Source organism: Sorex araneus, chromosome 5 (assembly GCF_027595985.1).
Source record: "Sorex araneus isolate mSorAra2 chromosome 5, mSorAra2.pri, whole genome shotgun sequence".
Lineage (NCBI taxonomy): Eukaryota > Metazoa > Chordata > Mammalia > Eulipotyphla > Soricidae > Sorex > Sorex araneus.
In genome coordinates this window covers 49,117,868-49,135,851 of record NC_073306.1, presented here as the reverse complement: position 1 = coordinate 49,135,851, position 17,984 = coordinate 49,117,868, and the positions used below count along the sequence as shown (strand labels likewise).

Genomic DNA, 17,984 nt, shown 5'->3' with positions numbered 1-17,984 from the left:
AAGGCAAGCACTCTGCCCCCAGTACTATCTCTACGACCCTTTTATTTTATTTCAGGGGTAGAAATTGAACCCAGATTCTCACACAATTTAGGCAAGTGCTACCACTGTACCACTGGACCACATCCCCAGCCTTTAGTTGCACATTGTTTTTGTGCAACTAATATAATCCTAATCCTGGGGGCTCAGAGTTTTCCTTGTTTTATCACTGAATCCAAATAGGGAGGAGTAGGATGGGCGCATAGGTCCCCAACTTCACAGCAGAGCCTCTTGGCACTATAATATATGGTTAACATACACTAGAATAAACGAATTACTTTTATAATTCAAAAGTTAAAAATAGACTCTATGGAAAGGTATGGAAAGCCGTTAAAAAAGGCGGAGGGAGGTCATGGGACAGGGAGGAGTAGGCCCTTCTCCTTCCCCCGCCTCGATAGGACTCCGATGACGCCACATCCGGCCACTGTGTACTTAAACTCCCACACGGCCACGATCCAGAGACACACAAACGAATCTCAGACCGAGCCACTTGCTGCAGTGATCTCTTCAGATCCTAATGATTAAAAGTTTAGAATTCCTAGAGCCACACAACATATTGTATCCATAACAAGCAATACAAAACACATTGTCTAGCATTGCATTTTCGGCAGGTATGTGGGGTAGTGGGACTGGTCTTGAAATATCTAAGGTGGGGCTGGAGTGATAGCACAGTCCCCTGAGCTCTGCCAGGAGTAATTCCTGAGTGCAGAGCCAGGAGTAACCCCTGTGCATTGCCAGGTGTGACCCAAAAAACAAATATATGTATATATATATAAAAGGTAACTAAAATAGAGAAAAAAGTATTATGCAAATTATCTACCACCACAGGCAGGGGGAGGTGTGGAGGGGGGAATATTGGGGATTTTGGTGGTGGAAAACGGGCACTGGTGAAAGAATGGGTATTTGATGACTGTATGAAAAGCTCAAACATTAAAGTTTTGTTACTGTACCAAACGTGTAATCAATTTAAAAAATAATAAAATTTAAAAATAAAAAGGGGGGGGCGCTGAGACAGGAGTAAACCCTGAGCATAGCCAGGTGTAGCCCCAAAACAAAACTATTTGCTCCACTAAATTAAAAAAAAAATAGAAAGGGAAAAATACATGCTTCATCAACCACATTCTGGAGTATATTGCCAAAGGATATGAAAAAAGATTTGAAAGCATATTTGCACCTCTGTGATCACAGCAGCATTAATCACAATACCAAAACATTGAAATCAACCTAAATGCCCATCGTCAGCTGACTGGATAAGGAGATGTGATATATATCTATATATATAGATAGATATGTAAATATGCGCAGATATATGCACACATGTGTCTATATAGTGTGTGTGTATATATATCCTGTACAGTGGGAAAATGCTATATAAACTTACATATAGGACCATGGAGATGACTCAAAGGGTTTTGCATAGGGGAGCCCTGGGTTTGATCCCCAGGACAATATGACCCGTAGCACTGTTGGGTGTAGCCAGTGTCCCCCCAAAAAAATTATAGCATATAATATAAAAACATAGCATAAAATCATCCTTGATTGAAAGGAAAAGTAGAAGATGAAATACTGTTAAATTGGTTGAATTTATGTTTATTTTAAATGTTTTTGTATTTGTGGCCACACCAGGCAATGCTCAGGGTTCACTCCTGTGCTCAAGGATCACTCCTGGCAGTTCTCAGGAGACTATACAGAGTGCCAGGAATCAAACTTGGGTTGACCAAATGCCCTTCCCACTGTACTATCTCTCCAGCTCTAAATGCTTATTTTTTGCGTGGCCAAACACAGGAATTCACATGCAAGATCTATGCTCTTGAATCAAAGTATATCTCCAGCTAAACACATTTTCTCAACCCCCATTCATTCTCTCACCTCTCCCCAAATTTCATATATAGTCCTAATCCTACCTCTGGACAAAGAAAAAACAAGAATTGCCTCCCTCCTCCTAATGCCCACCCAGGGATCCCAATTTTCCCTGAAAAGCCTCCTTCCCTCCAACACCCTGAGCAATCTCATAGGGACCTCCAGGCAGGGCCCCCTTCCTGGGACAGGAGTGAAAAAGCAAAGAAACAGCAATTATCACAGTCACTTTATTGCACCCAGAACATGTGAGAGTCCAAACTACCTCTAGCTGCAGCCCCACTGAACTTCATATTGCTAGAGCTTTGCAGTTTTCCCCTCTGCCTGTAATGCCCTTCCACTTCACCATCTCTTCACCTTTCCCAGCCCAAGACCCTGAGCATTCCAGGCGGCACTGGTCAGTCCCTCCTCAATGTTTCTCCCCTACTAGCCATTTCTCTCCAAAAGCCTTTATCATTCTGCATGAAGCTGCAGCCCCAGCTGATGGCCTGCCTCTGGGCAGAGGCATGGAAGACTGTCTGGATAGCTGAATGGGGTACAAGGGAACCAGGAAGAGGGCTGGGAACAAGATATGTTGGTTGGAGAAGCCCCAGTGAGGAGATGTGGGGCCCACTGGGCTAGTGGCTAAAGAAGTACAGGGCACCGGGTAGGATCCATTCCCTCCTGGCTCACTCCTACCCTTGGGGACTATAGCTTCGAAATTCCAGACTGCAGTTCAAGAAACGGTAAGATATTGTACATATCTGGGGCATAGCAGTGAAATTTGGATAAAAGGAGGTTTGCTGAGGGGGCTGGAGCGATAGCACAGCAAGTAGGGCTGTGCCTTGCACACGGCCGACCCGGGTTTGATTCCCAGCATCCCATATGGTCCCCTGAGCACTGCCAGGGGTAACTCCTGAGTGCAGAGCCAGGAGTAACCCCTGTGCATCGCTGGGTGTGACCCAAAAAGCAAAAAAAAAAAAAAAAAAGTCTGCTGAGGAGGGTTTATAGTTTAGCTCAACTATGACTCTGGCCTAAATCCCACTTTACCCCTTCTAGATAATCTAGAAACCCAAACCCTGGTATCCTTGCCCAAGCAATACCCCCATCCTCACCCTGAGTGAGAAGCAATGAGGGGAAGCAGACAGGGTGGCCCAGGTCTTTATCTCTTTCCCTCTCCCAGAACAGGGAGCTGAGGCAGGCCCAGAAATGGACGCCAGCAGCTCCCAGCGAATTCCCAGCTCCAAGGACTGGCCATTGCTGCCCCAGCCACTGAGGAGTATGCAGTCATCTCAGGCCAGGCACAAAAAACTTAACTAGGCCTTCCCATCTGGGGACAAGCCCAGACCTGTGTACCCCCTCTGTACATCCCTCCCTATCAGCCCCCACGCCCATTCACTGGGTCTTCTGATGGAGCTTGCGTCGTACCAGCTGGCTGAGAAGGAACGCGGTGAGGACACTGCTGCCCACGGTGAGCAGAAAGAGACCCGAGAAGTTGTGAGGCCAGCGGGTGTGCAGAGGCTCATAGATGGGCCGCCGGGCCTTGTAGTCCAGCGCCACCGCCTCCAGCTGAGCCAGTGTGCACAGCACCAAGAAGACATGGAATATTTGGTGGCCCTGCCCAAAAAGGTGGCAACTGCCAGGGAACCAGCGCTCAGGCATTAAGGCTGAGAAGAAGGCGGCAGCCATCAGGAAGAAGACCACTTGGCACTTGTGGTAAAGAAGAGCTGGGTCATCTGTGGCAGGGCTGGGGGATACCAGGATGCGGTGCACCACGGGACTGATGTCCAGCGCATAGGCCAGCGCCGAGGGCATCTCCTGGCAAGTGCGACCCAGCAGGCCGGGTTTCTGGCTATATTTGCTGTAGCAGGAGCCAGCGCAGGAAAGCCAGGCGAGAAAGGCAGCCATAGGCAGGAAAATGGCCTGCACCTGAGCATGCCAGGCAGGTTCAATGGCGTAGTAGAAGTGCACCAGGGCGCTGCCAAACTGGTACACAGCCACGCCCACGTAGTCCAGGAAGAAGAAGCAATAGTGCCAGAATTCGGACTTGGCCTGCAGGAGGTGAGCCAGGGTACTGAAGGAGAGGTAGGTGAAGGAGGCGAAGACAATGATGAAGAGGGGCAGGGCATGAGGGTCTCCCCAGAAATCCACGGTCCCCACAAAGAGGACCAGCCGCAGCAGCAGGATCAGTGCCGCCAGCAGGTGGGTCCACACGTTCACCGCCTCATTGTGCTGCTGGAACAATGTGCGGAAGTAGAAGCGCCAGGTCTGGTGCAATGGCCGGTAGCCCACGTAGATGTAGGGCTTCCAGAAGAGGGGAGGCACCGCAGCTCGGTCCACTGTGAAGACAGACTCTGGTTGTGCGGGTGGCTGGGGCTCCTGGCGGAGCTGCTGCAAGCTGAGCTTCTGGGCCACCCCAGTGGCCATAGCTGTGGATCAGGGAGGGAGCTGAGAGAACAGAGCAAAGTCAGGTGGCTGGTGTCCAACCCCCTCCCCCCCCAGAAACAACCTCTGAATGGTTCTGGTGCCAGTTCTTCTCTCTCTGTCTGACTGTCTGTCTGTCTGTCTGTGTCTGTCTGTCTGTCTGTCTGTCTGTCTCTCTCTCTCTCTCTCTCTCTCTCTCTCTCTCTCTCTCTCTCTCTCTCTCTCTCTCAGCTTACTCCTGGCTCTCTCTCAGCTTACTCCTGGCTCTGCACTCAGGAGTCACTCCTGGCTTGGGCCTATATGGGGTGCCAGGGTCGAACCCAGGTTGGCCACGTGCAAGGGAAACACAATGCCTGCTGTACTATTGTTCCACCCCTCTGAGGCCAGTTCTTTCTTCTCTTCTCCATGTTGAGTTTAAGAGGAGGGGTGTCAACCTGAAGGACAGTTTAGCAGTCACCTCAGGACTGCTTAGCCCCTCACACATCCCACATGCCTAGAACAGTGCCTGGCACATAGCTGGTGCTCCACTGTGTGGGGATGCATTCACCTATGGGCTCATGACCCTAGTCATCCCTCCCCAGACCTGATACTAGGCCAGCAAGCCCTGTTTTTCTCTTCTATGTTCAGGCTGTTCACCAGTGTTCACCTGGGGCAGCACCAGCAGACTTCAGGCCTCCACCTTTTGACCCTGCAGAATGACCAGGGTCTCTCACTGCCCTCCATTACCTGACAGGGTCTTCTTCCAGTGTTATTACTCAACCACAATGCACTTCAGATAGAGCCACAGTCTCATCAAACACCACAGTATTCTTTACACAGCTATTTCCTCTGCCTGAGACATGTCCTTGTCTATCTTGTCTATCTGGCAAACCCCTATTCATGATTCAAAACCCATTTCTTCTATGATATTTTCCCTGGCCTCCTGAACCTCCAACAGGAAGTCTTCTGCTTGGGGCTAAAACAATAGTGCAGTGGGTAGAGCGAGCATCCCATATCGTCCCCTGAGCACTGCTAGGAGTAATTCCTTAGAAAGCAAAGCCAGGAATAACCCTGAGCATCAGCAGGTGTGGTCAAAGAAAACAGTCCTCTGCCTTACTGTCTGCCTTCAGGTGCCCATCCTATGACCATTAACACTTCTCAACCACATGGCATTAAAGTCGTTGATGTGAACTCACAGGAGGTAGGCAGTTTATCTCATTGTTTTATGAGATAAACGATGTGTGAAAGCATTTGCTGAATGAAAGAACATATAACAGCATCTCAGAACATTTCACACTTAGGAAGGCTCACTCAGAAAACTTTTTTTTTTTTTTTTTCAGAAAGCCCCCAGGAACAATCACTTGAGTCTATAAAAGCAGCCCTTTCACTGGAATGTGGTGTGTGTGTGTGTGTGTGTGTGTGTGTGTGTGTGTGTGTGTGTGTGTGTGAGAGAGAGAGAGAGAGAGAGAGAGAGAGAGAAGAGAGAGAAGAGAGAGAGAGAGAGAGAGAGAGAGAAATAAATTCAGGTTCAAACAAAAAAAAACCGTTTCCCTCAACAACACCCCCTCTCAGGAATGCCCCTTTCCAGCCTTCCTCCCACACCCATAGCTGTGCAGTATTTAACCAACTCTTAATTCCTCACCTTAGGGCATAAAAAGAAGAAAAAAAGACCTACTCCCACCCTCATTTCCTACCTAACCCAAACAGTATACTCATGCCAACTTCCTTTCCTCCACTGAACGCTTTTAAAGGCAGTACAAGCTGCCACCACCTCCAGGGGACTCCTTAATGCTCCCAGCTACCCCAACTTCCCTATGTGGGTTTTTACAACATAGCACTGGAAACAAAGTCATTCCTTCATTTAACAAACATTTTCTGAGCTTCCTCTCTGTCCTGTCCTATTCTAGGGGAGGACAGAGGGAAAGGGCGTGCTCCCTGCTCTTGGTACATCTGCTACGGTAGGGAGTATAGAGAAGAAAACCTGCTTCCATAGTACTTGTTATGTGCCAGCATTTGATTGTAATTGACTCCTTTATGCTTCATAATCCCCTGTGAGGTAGGTACTAGCATTATTCCCACTGGGGGGGAGTGGGCGGCTCCTCCCACAATTCTCAGTCAACCAGGTCAAACATTTAATATGAAGGATGCTCAGGTCCTGTGCTGTGGGGATGACCTGGGTCATGCATTTGATGCTCAGAGTGTCTGGAGCTACACACCTTGCCAAGTATGCTAGGCTGCACCTGGCAATGTACAGAGTACCACGGTGCAAAGGTGTTAAACACCCGGCAAATCATGTGCTTTAGCCTTAACCCCTATACTACTTCTCCAGTCCTTATTACTATTTTTTTCTTTTTGGGCCACACCCAGCGATGCTCAGAGGTTACTCCTGGCTCTGCACTCAGGAATTACCCCTGGCAGTGCTCAGGGGACCATATGGCATGCTGGGAATCGAACCCGGGTCGGCCGCATGCAAGGCAAAAGCCCTACCCGCTGTGCTATTGTGCCAGCCCCTTATTACTATTTTTTTGAGAAAGGAAACTGAGACATAGTGAAGTTAAGTACTTTGCCCACCCACCCAACTAGGGAGCAGCAAAGCCACCACCTCATTTTTGTAATTTTTTTTTGGGGGGATGGGGTGATGGGCCATACCCAGCAGTGCTCAGGGGTTACTCCTGGCTTTGGCTCTGCACTCAGGAATCACTCCTGGTGGTGCTCAGGGGACCATAGGGGATGCCAGGGATCAAACCTGGGTCTGCTGCATGCAAAGCAAGTACCCTATCCACTGTACTATCACTCCGGGCCCCCATTTTGTTTACTGTTACCCTAAAAAGCCCTCTGAAAAATGATGTGACCAGTGCTATTAATCATTTCATAATTCTATAGTTGTTGTCTAGTACTAGCTGCTTAATTAGATTTTCATTACCATGTCATTCATTAATTATCTACTATGGCTTGCTCTTCAAGCCTGTCTTCTTCCTTGAACACATACCTTGCTTACTCATCTCTATTTTTTTGCTTGCCTATTTCCACTCTGGAGAAGGCTGTGTTTTCTCTGGAACACGTATGTCTCTCTCTCTCTCATTCCCCTCACATCTTTCTAAGCAAGTTTCATTCAATAAAAGCTATCTTGCTTCACTAAATAAATATTTACTCAAAAACTAGGACCTGCTGGGCTGCTCCCCTTCCTCAAATAAGCTTAAGGCCTAGGAAACTAGGTTTTCTGTCCTTGGTTCATCATATATTTATTGCAACTACCTTTATACCAATCACTATCAGAGGCAGGAAGATCTAGGCAGAATATTCTAGCATTCATGTTCCCTGATACAGAACCAGCCACCCAAAACACACAAACACACACACACACACACACACACACACACACACACACACCATGTAAATGAGAGGTACTTGCCATGCAAAGACAGCAGGCATGAAGAAAGCCCTCTGCCCACATTCCTCCATACCCCCAGTGTGATTTGCAACTCTGTTTTGCACCTGATCTCTGGCCTTTCACAGAGAGAAGGCAGGAGTTATGCCACTCAAGGGATCTGGGCAGATTGCTCTAGCAGGCATGTGTGGACCATCTCCTTCCAGCTCCAGACAGCCTATCTCAGGGCAGGGTAAAGGAGCAGGCTGGGACTAATTAACAGGGCCGTTTCTGTCCAGACCATGGGATTCCCTAGAGTTACATGCTGGCTGGGGAGCCAGCACTGGATTTCTCCTCCCCCAAACCCTGAACTTCAGCAGCCTCAACTATCTGCCCTCCACACTCATCCACAGCTTTGTCTTTCACACTCAGAACCTCTGGGGCAAAAGAAATCCTCATGCAACCCCCTTTTGTTTCACACTGAGAAGGCAAAACCCCTGAAACAGCAAAGCCTTCCCTAGAGCGGCTCAATCCAGTAAAGTTTACATTCTTCCAGGAGGATAAAGAACAAGGAATAATAATAGGTGGTTGCTGTCTAGTCCCTGGTCACCATGCATTGTCAAGTTCAGTCCAGTGCTCCATACCTGCACTTGGAACTTCTCAAGCATTTCAGCATGGTAAGGAAACCTGCTCCCCTGTGTTGTCCTTGCATTTATGTGATCAAGCCTTCCATTCCCAGTAATAACTACAAGCTGAAATTTTATACAGCTCACTTTGTGCTCATTCTTCATAGCCTTGTTGCAACTAATTCTCATCATCTGTCAAGCAGGTATTATTATGCCCTTTTTTTTTTTCTTTTTGGGTCACACCCGGCGATGCACAGGGGTTACTCCTGGCTTTGCACTCAGGAATTACTCCTGGCAGTGTTCAGGGGACCATATAGGATGCTGGGATTCGAACCCGGGTCGGCCGCATGCAAGACAAACGCCCTACCTGCTATGCTATCGCTCCAGCCCCTATTATGCTCTTTTCATTGTTGAGCTTAATGTAATTCAGAGCAATTAGAAAGTCCTTACCCAAGGTCAGAGAGAAAGAGAGTGAGAGAGAGAGAGAGAGAGAGAGAGAGAGAGAGAGAGAGAGAGAGAGAGAGAGAGAGTCATGATTTGCACCCAGTTCTCTGGCCTGCTTCCTGTACCACCATTCTGCAGATCACAGAACCACTTTGGGAAATGCTGTCCAAAAGCAAACAACCACATCCATCTTATAAACTTTAAACAAAACCTTTCTTATAAACTGTTTCCCTAGCAACTGACTTGCATCCGGGAAATTCAGCATCTCCCTGTGGCCAGTTACTCACATGCTGGGTTTGGCACTTCTGTGTTCCCCAATTTGGCACTTCTGTGTCCCTCAGTTATCCACACACTAAGCACCAGTGAAGCACTGGTTCACAGCTCCCCCTGGGTGGATGTAGTTCCTGTCAGCTCCCCCAGATACAAGGGTCCCTTGGCCTGGAACTGCAGGCAATATGCTGGGAAAACACAGGTCCTGCTCTCACGTTTTAGTCGAGCTTCAGCCAAAGTCCATTCCACCGGAACAGTCTTATCTTCAATATGAGTCCCCAGGTCCTGACAGCATGGAAAGGGGCTCTGACTCCAGGAGAAAGGAATGGGGGTGGGGGGGATAGGGGGCAGGAGGGTGGAGGGAGGCAGAACTAAGCATGAGCTGGAAGGATGAGGGTGGTATCCACAGTAAGCCCTTAAAGACATCCTCGAAGGAGTGCCCACCTTGCTGCCAGGACCAACTGGTCCCCAGCAGCCCAGTCCTGCCCAGCATAGTTCTATGGCCTCCCAAATGCAGGGGTTACCTAGGGATTTGCCTTGAATCTGGGGATTGATGACTTCTGCTGTGGGATGAGGAAAATTCTCCAGATGCCAAGCACTGAGGGGCCCTTTCACCGGTGAGGGTCACTAGGGGCGGGGCTTTCAGAGACTTAGGGGGCTTGTGTGATGTCACCAGAGGGTGGGGCTAAAGACCACCCCCAGGTACACTGGTGATGGGTGTGGTATGGGGGTTGTGCCTGATAAACCATTATTTATGGCATTGTAAGCCATAGAATCTAAATATTTTTTTTAAAGGTGTAATGAGGGGGCTGGAGCAATAGCACAGTGGGTAGGGCATTTGCCTTGCACGTGTCCAAACCAGGTTCAACTCCCAGCATCCCATATGGTCCCCCGAGCACCGCCAGGGGTGATTCCTGACTGCAAAGCCAGGAATAAGCCCTGAGCATTGCCAGTGTGACCCAAAAAGCAAAAAATTTAAAAAATAAAAACAAACAAAAAACAAAGATTATCTGGATTATCTGGTCTTTTGCAGAGGAGTTTTCTATCCGTGTTCTAGGTGGATTAATTAAGTAATTTTAAAACTCTTAGTAATAATCAAAAATAAAGACAACCTCCACACCATCCCACTCTTCCACCTCCCCACTCCCACACTGCTCAAGTTCAGACTAAACTGTCCCCCTCGCCAGGTGTCCACAGAGAAGGTGCCTCCCATTACCTTCTGCAGGAAATAACTGGGCAGAGGGGAAGCCAGCTGAAAAGTGGGGACTTACCCAAGATCACACAGCAAAGCGGGCAGAACTGGGCTGAGATCAGGTGTCCTGGTCTGGTGGTTGGCTGTCAGGCAAATTTGACTGACTTCTGTCCCCTACTCAGTGAGAAGCAGAGTGGAAGGAAGTTAGAAATAAAGAAGAAAATAGATATATAAAGATTTTAGATTTGGACAAGTCAGATTTAACTCCTGATTTCGTAAAGTATCGACTGTGTGACCATACTCAAGTGACTAACCTTCTCTGCTCCCACATGGTGATTATAATAGGATCTTGCCTCCTAACCTGCTGCAAAGATTAAACTTACGAGCACCATTTACGAACTCAATAGCTGCTATTATAATTAGCAATGGTAGAAATATGTGAAATATATCCAGTTTGAGAGATTGTTTGGTATTGTCTAAAACACTCAGTTCTCTGGGCTAGAGGGCTGGTTTAAAGGGCTGGAGCACAAGCTTTGCTCACAGGAGCCACCAGGTCAATACCTGAATACTGCTGGGAATAGCCCCTAAGCACTGACCCAGAAGTAGTCTAAGAGTACGACCAGGTATAACCCAAACACACACACACACACACAAACACACACACACACACACACACACACACACACACTCCTCAGTAGTCCTGGGGCCGGAGAGTGGATAACTAGTAGAGTGGGTAACTTGTAGCTTGGCATGGGTTCAACCCAGGTTTGATCAATGGCACCCCATATGGTTCCCTGAGTGCCACCAAGAATAACCTGAGTGCAGAGCCAGGAGTAAGCCCTGAGCACTGCAGAAAAAAGCAAAACAAAACAAAAAAAAATAGTTCTCTTTTACACCCTGAATAGCTGGTTCCACTAGATTTGAGGTCTTAGAAAATTATTCATTTAAGTTTTAGGGCCATAGTCAGTAGGTGCTCAGGGTTTTACTCCTGGCTCTGCACTCAGGGGTCATTCATGGATGGGCTCAGGGCACCAAAATAGGTGCCAGGAACTGAATCCAGGTTGGCCGCATGTAAGGCAAGCACTTTTGGGCTGTCCTGTCTGATCCCATCTCTGTCTCTTTAAACATACCCCTTTCTCTAACGGTACATTTAGGAAACAGGATTTCAGCTGAAATTTAGACTTTTGGGGACCATTAACAACACTAAAAAAAAATAAAAGTCCTCAACAAAGAACCTTCAGAATAAGCCCTCTGGGGCCACAGAGCCTTTAAGATTTTCACTCCAAGATCCAAGTGAAGGAAGGGGCTGGGGAATGGGATTCTCAGAAAATATGCTTTAGTTCCAGTTGCTCCACCTCCAGAGGGAAGGTAGAGGGGGTAGAACATGCTAGCAAGTCATCCAAAAGGCATGTGGCCCGACTGGGCTTGTCTACATCGTTGGCTGGCTTCCAGGTTGGTTGGGCCTCGTTATGGAGGTCTCCAGAACCCTACTGGGACTTCCTCTCTGAGTCTGACTCCCTGCCTCCTCCCACTCCCACTCATAATCCCCCTTTCCTTAACTCAAGGCCAGCCAACTCACTTCTCAAGCAGAGTTTGTCACCCCCACTTCCTGCAGGTCTCCACCCTCAGAGTCCCCTAACCTAACGGCTCTGGTTGCAAAACAAGAGGAGGTTGTGGGGATGAGACAGTAAATGTGATGTGGAGCAGAAGAGCCCTGGGTGATTCTCATTCCTCGTTGCTCACATCTGACCCCAGCTTACTATATCTCAGGTCCAGAGCTACAAGGCTGGGGCACATCACATGCAGCACATCTCTCTGCCCTGTAGGAGCTCCCCCACACAACTGAGAGGCCCTGCACCCAGAAAAATCCAGCCCACAAGGAAACTCCCAGGAGGCCATAGTAGAGCACTGAAGAGAGAAATCCGAATCCCTTTTTTTGTTTAGTTTTGTTTTGGGGACACACCTGGTGATGCTCAGAGCTTACTTCTGACTCCGCACTCAGGAATCACTCCTGGCAGGGTTTGGGGACCATATGAGGTATCAGGGATTAAACCCAGTTGCCAGCATGCAAGGCAAGCACCCTATCCACTGTACTATCTCTCTGGCCCTAGAATCCCCATTTTTATGTAGGATGGGATTTTAGGTCTGATTTTAAGAGCTATGTATGTGACTTTGCTGAAATTCTGTAACCTAATGGGAAACAAAGAATGACTACCACTAGAGCTCCTTTGAAAGTAAAACAAAGGCTGACTTCTAGGTGTTGGCGCAGCACTGGCTTCACTGTTTTTGTTGTGTTCTTGCCCTGGTTCAGCACCTCCCTGTCTGTGTGACCTTGGACAAGTCCTTTCCCATCTTGGCCCCATTTCTCCAAACGTCAAAGAAAAGAATAAATTTACCAAAGAGTTTAAATATCACCCTCATAGAACTAAAGCCCAGCTATAGTAAAGGTATTAAAATCTGCCCTCTTGGAACTTAATAGCCTACTACCTAACTATTCCAAATATTATTTGGTTATAATTTTACTTCCTCTTTCGCCCTTTCCTAACATGCAAAATGTTCATTGCTACTCCACAGGGGACCCCCATTGTTCAACATTTTCCTTCAAAGATGCTTTATCTTAGCATGGAAAGCAATATTTAACCTCATTAGATAAAAATGTTAAGCAATAACACAGCGGGTAAGGCGTTTGCCTTGCACGCAGCCGACCCGGGTTTGATTCCTTTGTCCCTCTCGGAAGGCCTGGCAAGCTACTGAGAGTATCCTGCCCAAATGACAGAGCCTGGCAAGCTATCCATGGCATATTAGATATGCCCAAAACAGTAACAAGTCTCACAATGGAGATGTTACTGGTGCCCGCTTGAGCAAATGGATGAACAATGGGACGACAGTGCTACTACAGTGCAGATAAAAATAAGGTCAAAACAACATTAATCCTGGGATGTCAGGAATAAAACTTGAGGGGTCCTGATCAGGGCAACATAATATGGGAAAACCTGAAATATCATCCATCTACCAGGCTCTCCCATTCATGATTCACAGTAATGTGTTACTGGCAAAACTCTTCCGTGCATTTCCCCTCTCCCTTGCAGCAGCTTTACTTTCATGTCAGCTGGTGTCACTGCCCTGACTACGGAAAAGCACAGGGCACTTGTCTGATTGCAGAACTAGTGGTTTGGCCTTTTATCTGCTGTGGTCACTCCCAGATACCCAGTGTGGGGGTGGGGCGAAGGGATACACAGATCATATAAGCAAAGTTTTCAGCTCTGGCTAACCCCCTGATCTTAGCCATCTCCCTTCAATGCAAACCAATTCCCTAGCTCCATACGAGGTGTTTAAGCCCCTCATCATCTTCCAAAACTAAACAGGAAGTACTTTGTGGCTTCTTTGGTTCTATTTTTGTAATTGCACTTTGGCCCTCCATATTGAACCTTTGGACTTTTATCATGAAACTGCACCATTGGAAAGTATGATCAGAATTTAATAAATAACTCCCACAGGGACTGGAGTGATAGTACAGCGGGTAGGGCATTTGCCTTGCACGCGGCCGGCCCCGGTTCAATTCCCGGCATCCCATATGGTCCCCCAGCACCACCAGGAGTAATTCCTGAGCGTAGAGCCAGGAGTAACCCCTGAGCATCGATGGGTTGACCCAAAAAGCAAAAATAAATAAATAAATAAATAACTCCCACAGGAAGCAGCTCTCAGACTCAATTGCTCTGGCGACAAGGAAGAACAAGAAGAGCAGGTCCTGAGGGGTCTGGTGAGCAGGCTACGGTTCATACCCCGCACAGGGAGACAGGAGTTACCCAGACCACTGAGAAGAGCCTGTAAACACCTGGTGTTCTCACCATCCACACCATTACTACAAAGCCCTGAGAATCCAGCAAACTCTCTGGACCACCCTTGTCCCCACCAGGCTTGGTCTGAGCTGTCCCTTCACTCCTGCCAGATCTGGGGATGCAACCCCAACGAAGCCTGGTGTGTGGGGGGGGGGGAGGCAAGGGGGGGTCCTCAAAGCCTGCAAGCTTGAAGCAAATGTGTGGGTCTCTCTTCCCCTTCCCTCAAGGAGGCCGCTCCCCACAGGCCTAGGCGCCTTTGGAGCAACAGTTCTGCGCCCCACTGGTGCCACTTAGTTTCTCATCTCGAACCCCGCGCATCACCCAGTTCTAGTTATCCCCCCCAACATACCCCCCACGTCTGTCTGCAATGTCCCTAAGATTCATAGGGGGCGGGGACCGCAATCTTCCGGACCACCAGCGATCCTCAGCCCTCCCCTCTGCCCACTCCCTCGCAGATAACTCCCCTCCCGCCCAGCTCCCCGTCTCCACCGCCCTCCCCCGCTTCCCCCAGAAGCAAGTCCCCGGGGTCCCTGCTCCCTCTGGGGGAGCCCCTCCCGCTGACTGAAGTCCCCCACCCCACTCTTAACAGAGCCGCTCCCCGCCGCTACGCGGTGCTGCTGCTCCTCGCTTCCTCCCGCACGATTCCCGCCCAGCTCGCCTCCCTCCCGGCCAGACGAAGCCCGGGAGCCCGGGTCCCGCCGAGCGCGCAGCAGCCCCGCGCCCCGCGCAGCGCCCCTCCCGGCCGTGTACCTGCGGCCCAGCGGCGCGGGGACAGGCAGCTCCGACCCGCACGCTCCCAGGCCTGCCCCCTAGCCGGCTGATAAAGGGGCATAGGGCGGGCGCCCCGCCCCGAACCGGGGGCGGGCTGGGCAGCGGCGGGCGGGCCTGCGCCGGCTCGGGGGATGCGGGCCCGGGCGAGCCCCTGCGGCCCGCGCGCAGCAGCCGCGCCCAGGCGTGCTGCCCGGCCGAAGCGCGCGGGACACCCACAGCGGCCGCCACGGAGCCCGGGAGCGCCTGCGGTCATTGGGCGGCGGGAAAACGGGGCGCCCTGAGCCCCTTGCTCGCTCGGCGGGGCCGCTGCGGAGGCGACCCCTACCCCTGCTTGCCTGCGCCTGAGTTCCACCGGAGGGGCAGGTGGGATACTAGCGGGGACAAGCTTCCCAGCTCAAGCCGTGTACACACAGGGACTCAACCCTGCCAGCGAATTCTGGACGAGAAGTGCTAGGCCAGAGGAGCTACACCCCAGCGCTGCAACCCCATTTTGGGCTCAAGTTCCCATCCAAAGGTCTCAGCTTAGACAACTTCCCCTCATCCGCCCTGTCCAAGGCCCTATGTCTGGACACCTGTGGCAGCCACCCCCATAAGGCTTGGGGTGTGGCCCAGCTGCAGAGCACTTGACTTGGCACGTGGGAGACCCTGGATTCAAACCCTGACGCCATGGAAACTGAAAACTCCCGCATCCTACTCCCTTGTCTAAAAGCTCCCCTCTAATGACCTGCTGGGCACACTGGACAACAGTGGCACTGAGTGACCTGATCTAGGCAGAGAGGGGTTAGCACACAGCCTGGGGGAGGAGGGGAAACAGCCTGGGTGGGGCCCTCTCTCTGTCTGACTGCTCCTAGGTCATTCAGAGAGTCCATCCGGGGTAGGGCACCATGATCAAATTAAGTCCAGATTTCAGGTCCAACTCAGCTTGGAACCTTTGGCCAGACTCATATTCTTGCTGGTTTTCAGCTTAATAAATAATTAAAATGTTACCTGAAGTGGGGCTGCAGCAATAGCCACAGTGGGTAGGGCGTTTGCCTTGCACGTGGCCGACCCAGGTTCGATTCCCAGCATCCCATATGGTCCTCTGAGGACTGCCAGGAGTAATTCCTGAGTACAGAGCCAGGAGTAACCCCTGTGCATCGCCGGGTGTGACCCAAAAAGCAAAACAAAAACCAAAACCAAAATGTTACCTGAAGCTGGGAGATAGCCCAGACGGCTCAGAGGGCTGGAGCATATTCCTTACCTGCTATTTTACCTACAGAGGCTCAGGTTCAATTCTAGGCATCACCACATGCTTCCCCAAGCACCACCAGAGAGTAGCCCCGGAACACTAATGAGCATGGCCCAACCCTCCGAATGCTACTTGTAAAATGGAAATAATAAAACCCACAAGTGAAACCAACAGGACAGAGTTAAAAGAGTCAAGTGGCGGGTATGAAGGCATTTTATTGCCTACAAAATACTGAAGGCATGTATACTGCTATATTATAATAAAATTTTAGAAAAATTAGAATGTGACAAGATGAAACCTGTCTAGGTTCAGGCAAACCTGTAAGAATTAGCTAGGGGCAGAAGATGTAGCTCAAGCAGGAAGAGCAGATACTTGCATGTATGGGGCCCCAGCTGCATGTCTACCCCCCCAACCCCAACCCCCAACTATACCTAGCAGTTCCAGGTATAGGCCTCACAGCACCAACTAGCAGGAAAGGCCCTGAACAAAATATTGTTAGCAACTCTCCATTACCCAAACAGAAAGGAAAAGTAGCAGAGAAAATCCAATCATTTAGAAGGTAGGGTAGTATAAGTGTGGAATGCCAGAAGATTAACTCTACTCCTGTGTAGGTGTCACCAGGCCCACAGAGAGAGAGAGAGAGAGAGAGAGAGAGAGAGAGAGAGAGAGAGAGAGAGAGAGAATCACCCATATCTTGAATTAAGAGGAAACAGTAAAGGACAACAACAAATGGTCAAAGTCATTGGAACGAAGATTTTTGTCTATAGAACTCGGCTTACGTGGGGAGGGTGCTGATGGCTGGAACTTAGTGTTCCACCTGGGGACACTAGTGGAGGGAAGTGTACTCTCTGGTGGTGGGTGTGGTGTCAGAATGATGTATGCATGATGAAAAGTATGAAAGAGTATTATAAGTCCTAGCACCTCAATAAAAATAGTAAAAAAAAAATTTTTTTTAAAGAAAGGTAGGGTATAAAACAGGACATTGTAGAGATGATACTCTGATGAGATCTATTTTGTCGTAATGAATAAAATTTCAGAATTTGAAGGTTATTTGACTTTGAAGTCTATTTTTGGAATGCCAGCTCCATGCTGAGCTTGGGCTTGTTTTTAAATCTTACAGTTTTAATAAGCTCTTGCAGAGCCTTGCATTAGACAGTTACCATGGCAACCCCCTTTGATCTAGAAAACCCTCTTAACCCATTTTCCAAATTGGGGGGATGGGGGGGGGAAATGAGGATAAGAAAGGGATATGATCTCATTTAGCCCCTTGAATTCCTGCAAGGCAAATATGATGTCCCCCCCCCCATTTTATGGCTGAAAGAACAGAGGTCTAGAGGGGAGAGATCATTTATCCAGGGTCATGCAGTACCCAGCAGAGTTAGGTTCTGAGAGAGACCTGGAGAGACTGACTCAGGGGGAAAAGCCTTTAACCAAGAAGCTTGGCTGAGAAAGCTGGATGATAAAAAGTATTGAAAATAAGCCCAGAGGTGAGTCCTGCAACACTCAAGGTGTGCCGGGATTCATTGCAGAGCCCGATAAAAGCCCTGCAGGCCCTGTGGGGGCTCTGTCATTATCTCAGTTTGTGCTGGGGAACAGGCTTGGGAGGATGTTCCTTGCCCAAGGCCAGGTAGTTGCCTGGTGGTGGGCCTGGATCCAAGCCCAGCTCTTATCTACCCCAGCAGAACTGGTTACTAGGAGTGAAGCCGCAGGGCCTGGGCACTTGCTACTCTGCTCTGCTCCAAATCCTTTCCCTGAGCACTGGCAGGGTAAGAGCAGCTGTGGGCACCTCCCTTCTCTGCCCTCCCCCAGCTCTTCCCACCTTCCTGAGGCCGAAGAGCTCCTCTGATGCAGAAGCCCAGAGGACCAGATCCAAGCAGTAAGGGCGGTTGTCCCGTCATCTGTGCAGCGTCTGGAGGATATCGCAGGTGCCTGACTGGGCCCTGGGGGAGCAGGGTCTCCTCGGAGACTGGCT

General features: G+C 49.5%; 1 protein-coding gene across 5 annotated transcripts in view; it reads right to left on the bottom strand.

Annotated features, from left to right (window-relative positions):
• Nucleotides 1–1,623: 1,623 nt before the first annotated feature.
• Nucleotides 1,624–17,984, bottom strand: part of PAQR7 (progestin and adipoQ receptor family member 7) — a 31,077-nt gene continuing 14,716 nt past the window's right edge. For 3 of the 5 annotated variants that reach the window (XM_055139385.1, XM_055139386.1, XM_055139387.1), the window contains 2 exons: nt 10,254–10,348; nt 1,624–4,320 (listed from right to left, as the gene is read on the bottom strand). In XM_055139385.1, the coding sequence (XP_054995360.1) occupies nt 3,268–4,299 (1,032 nt within the window). In that variant the 5' untranslated portion in view covers nt 4,300–4,320; nt 10,254–10,348 and the 3' untranslated portion in view covers nt 1,624–3,267. Of the gene's footprint in view, nt 4,321–9,197; nt 9,320–10,253; nt 10,349–14,763; nt 15,122–17,984 lie in introns of those variants that run through there. The other 2 variants (XM_055139384.1, XM_055139388.1) reach the window with 2 other exon arrangements.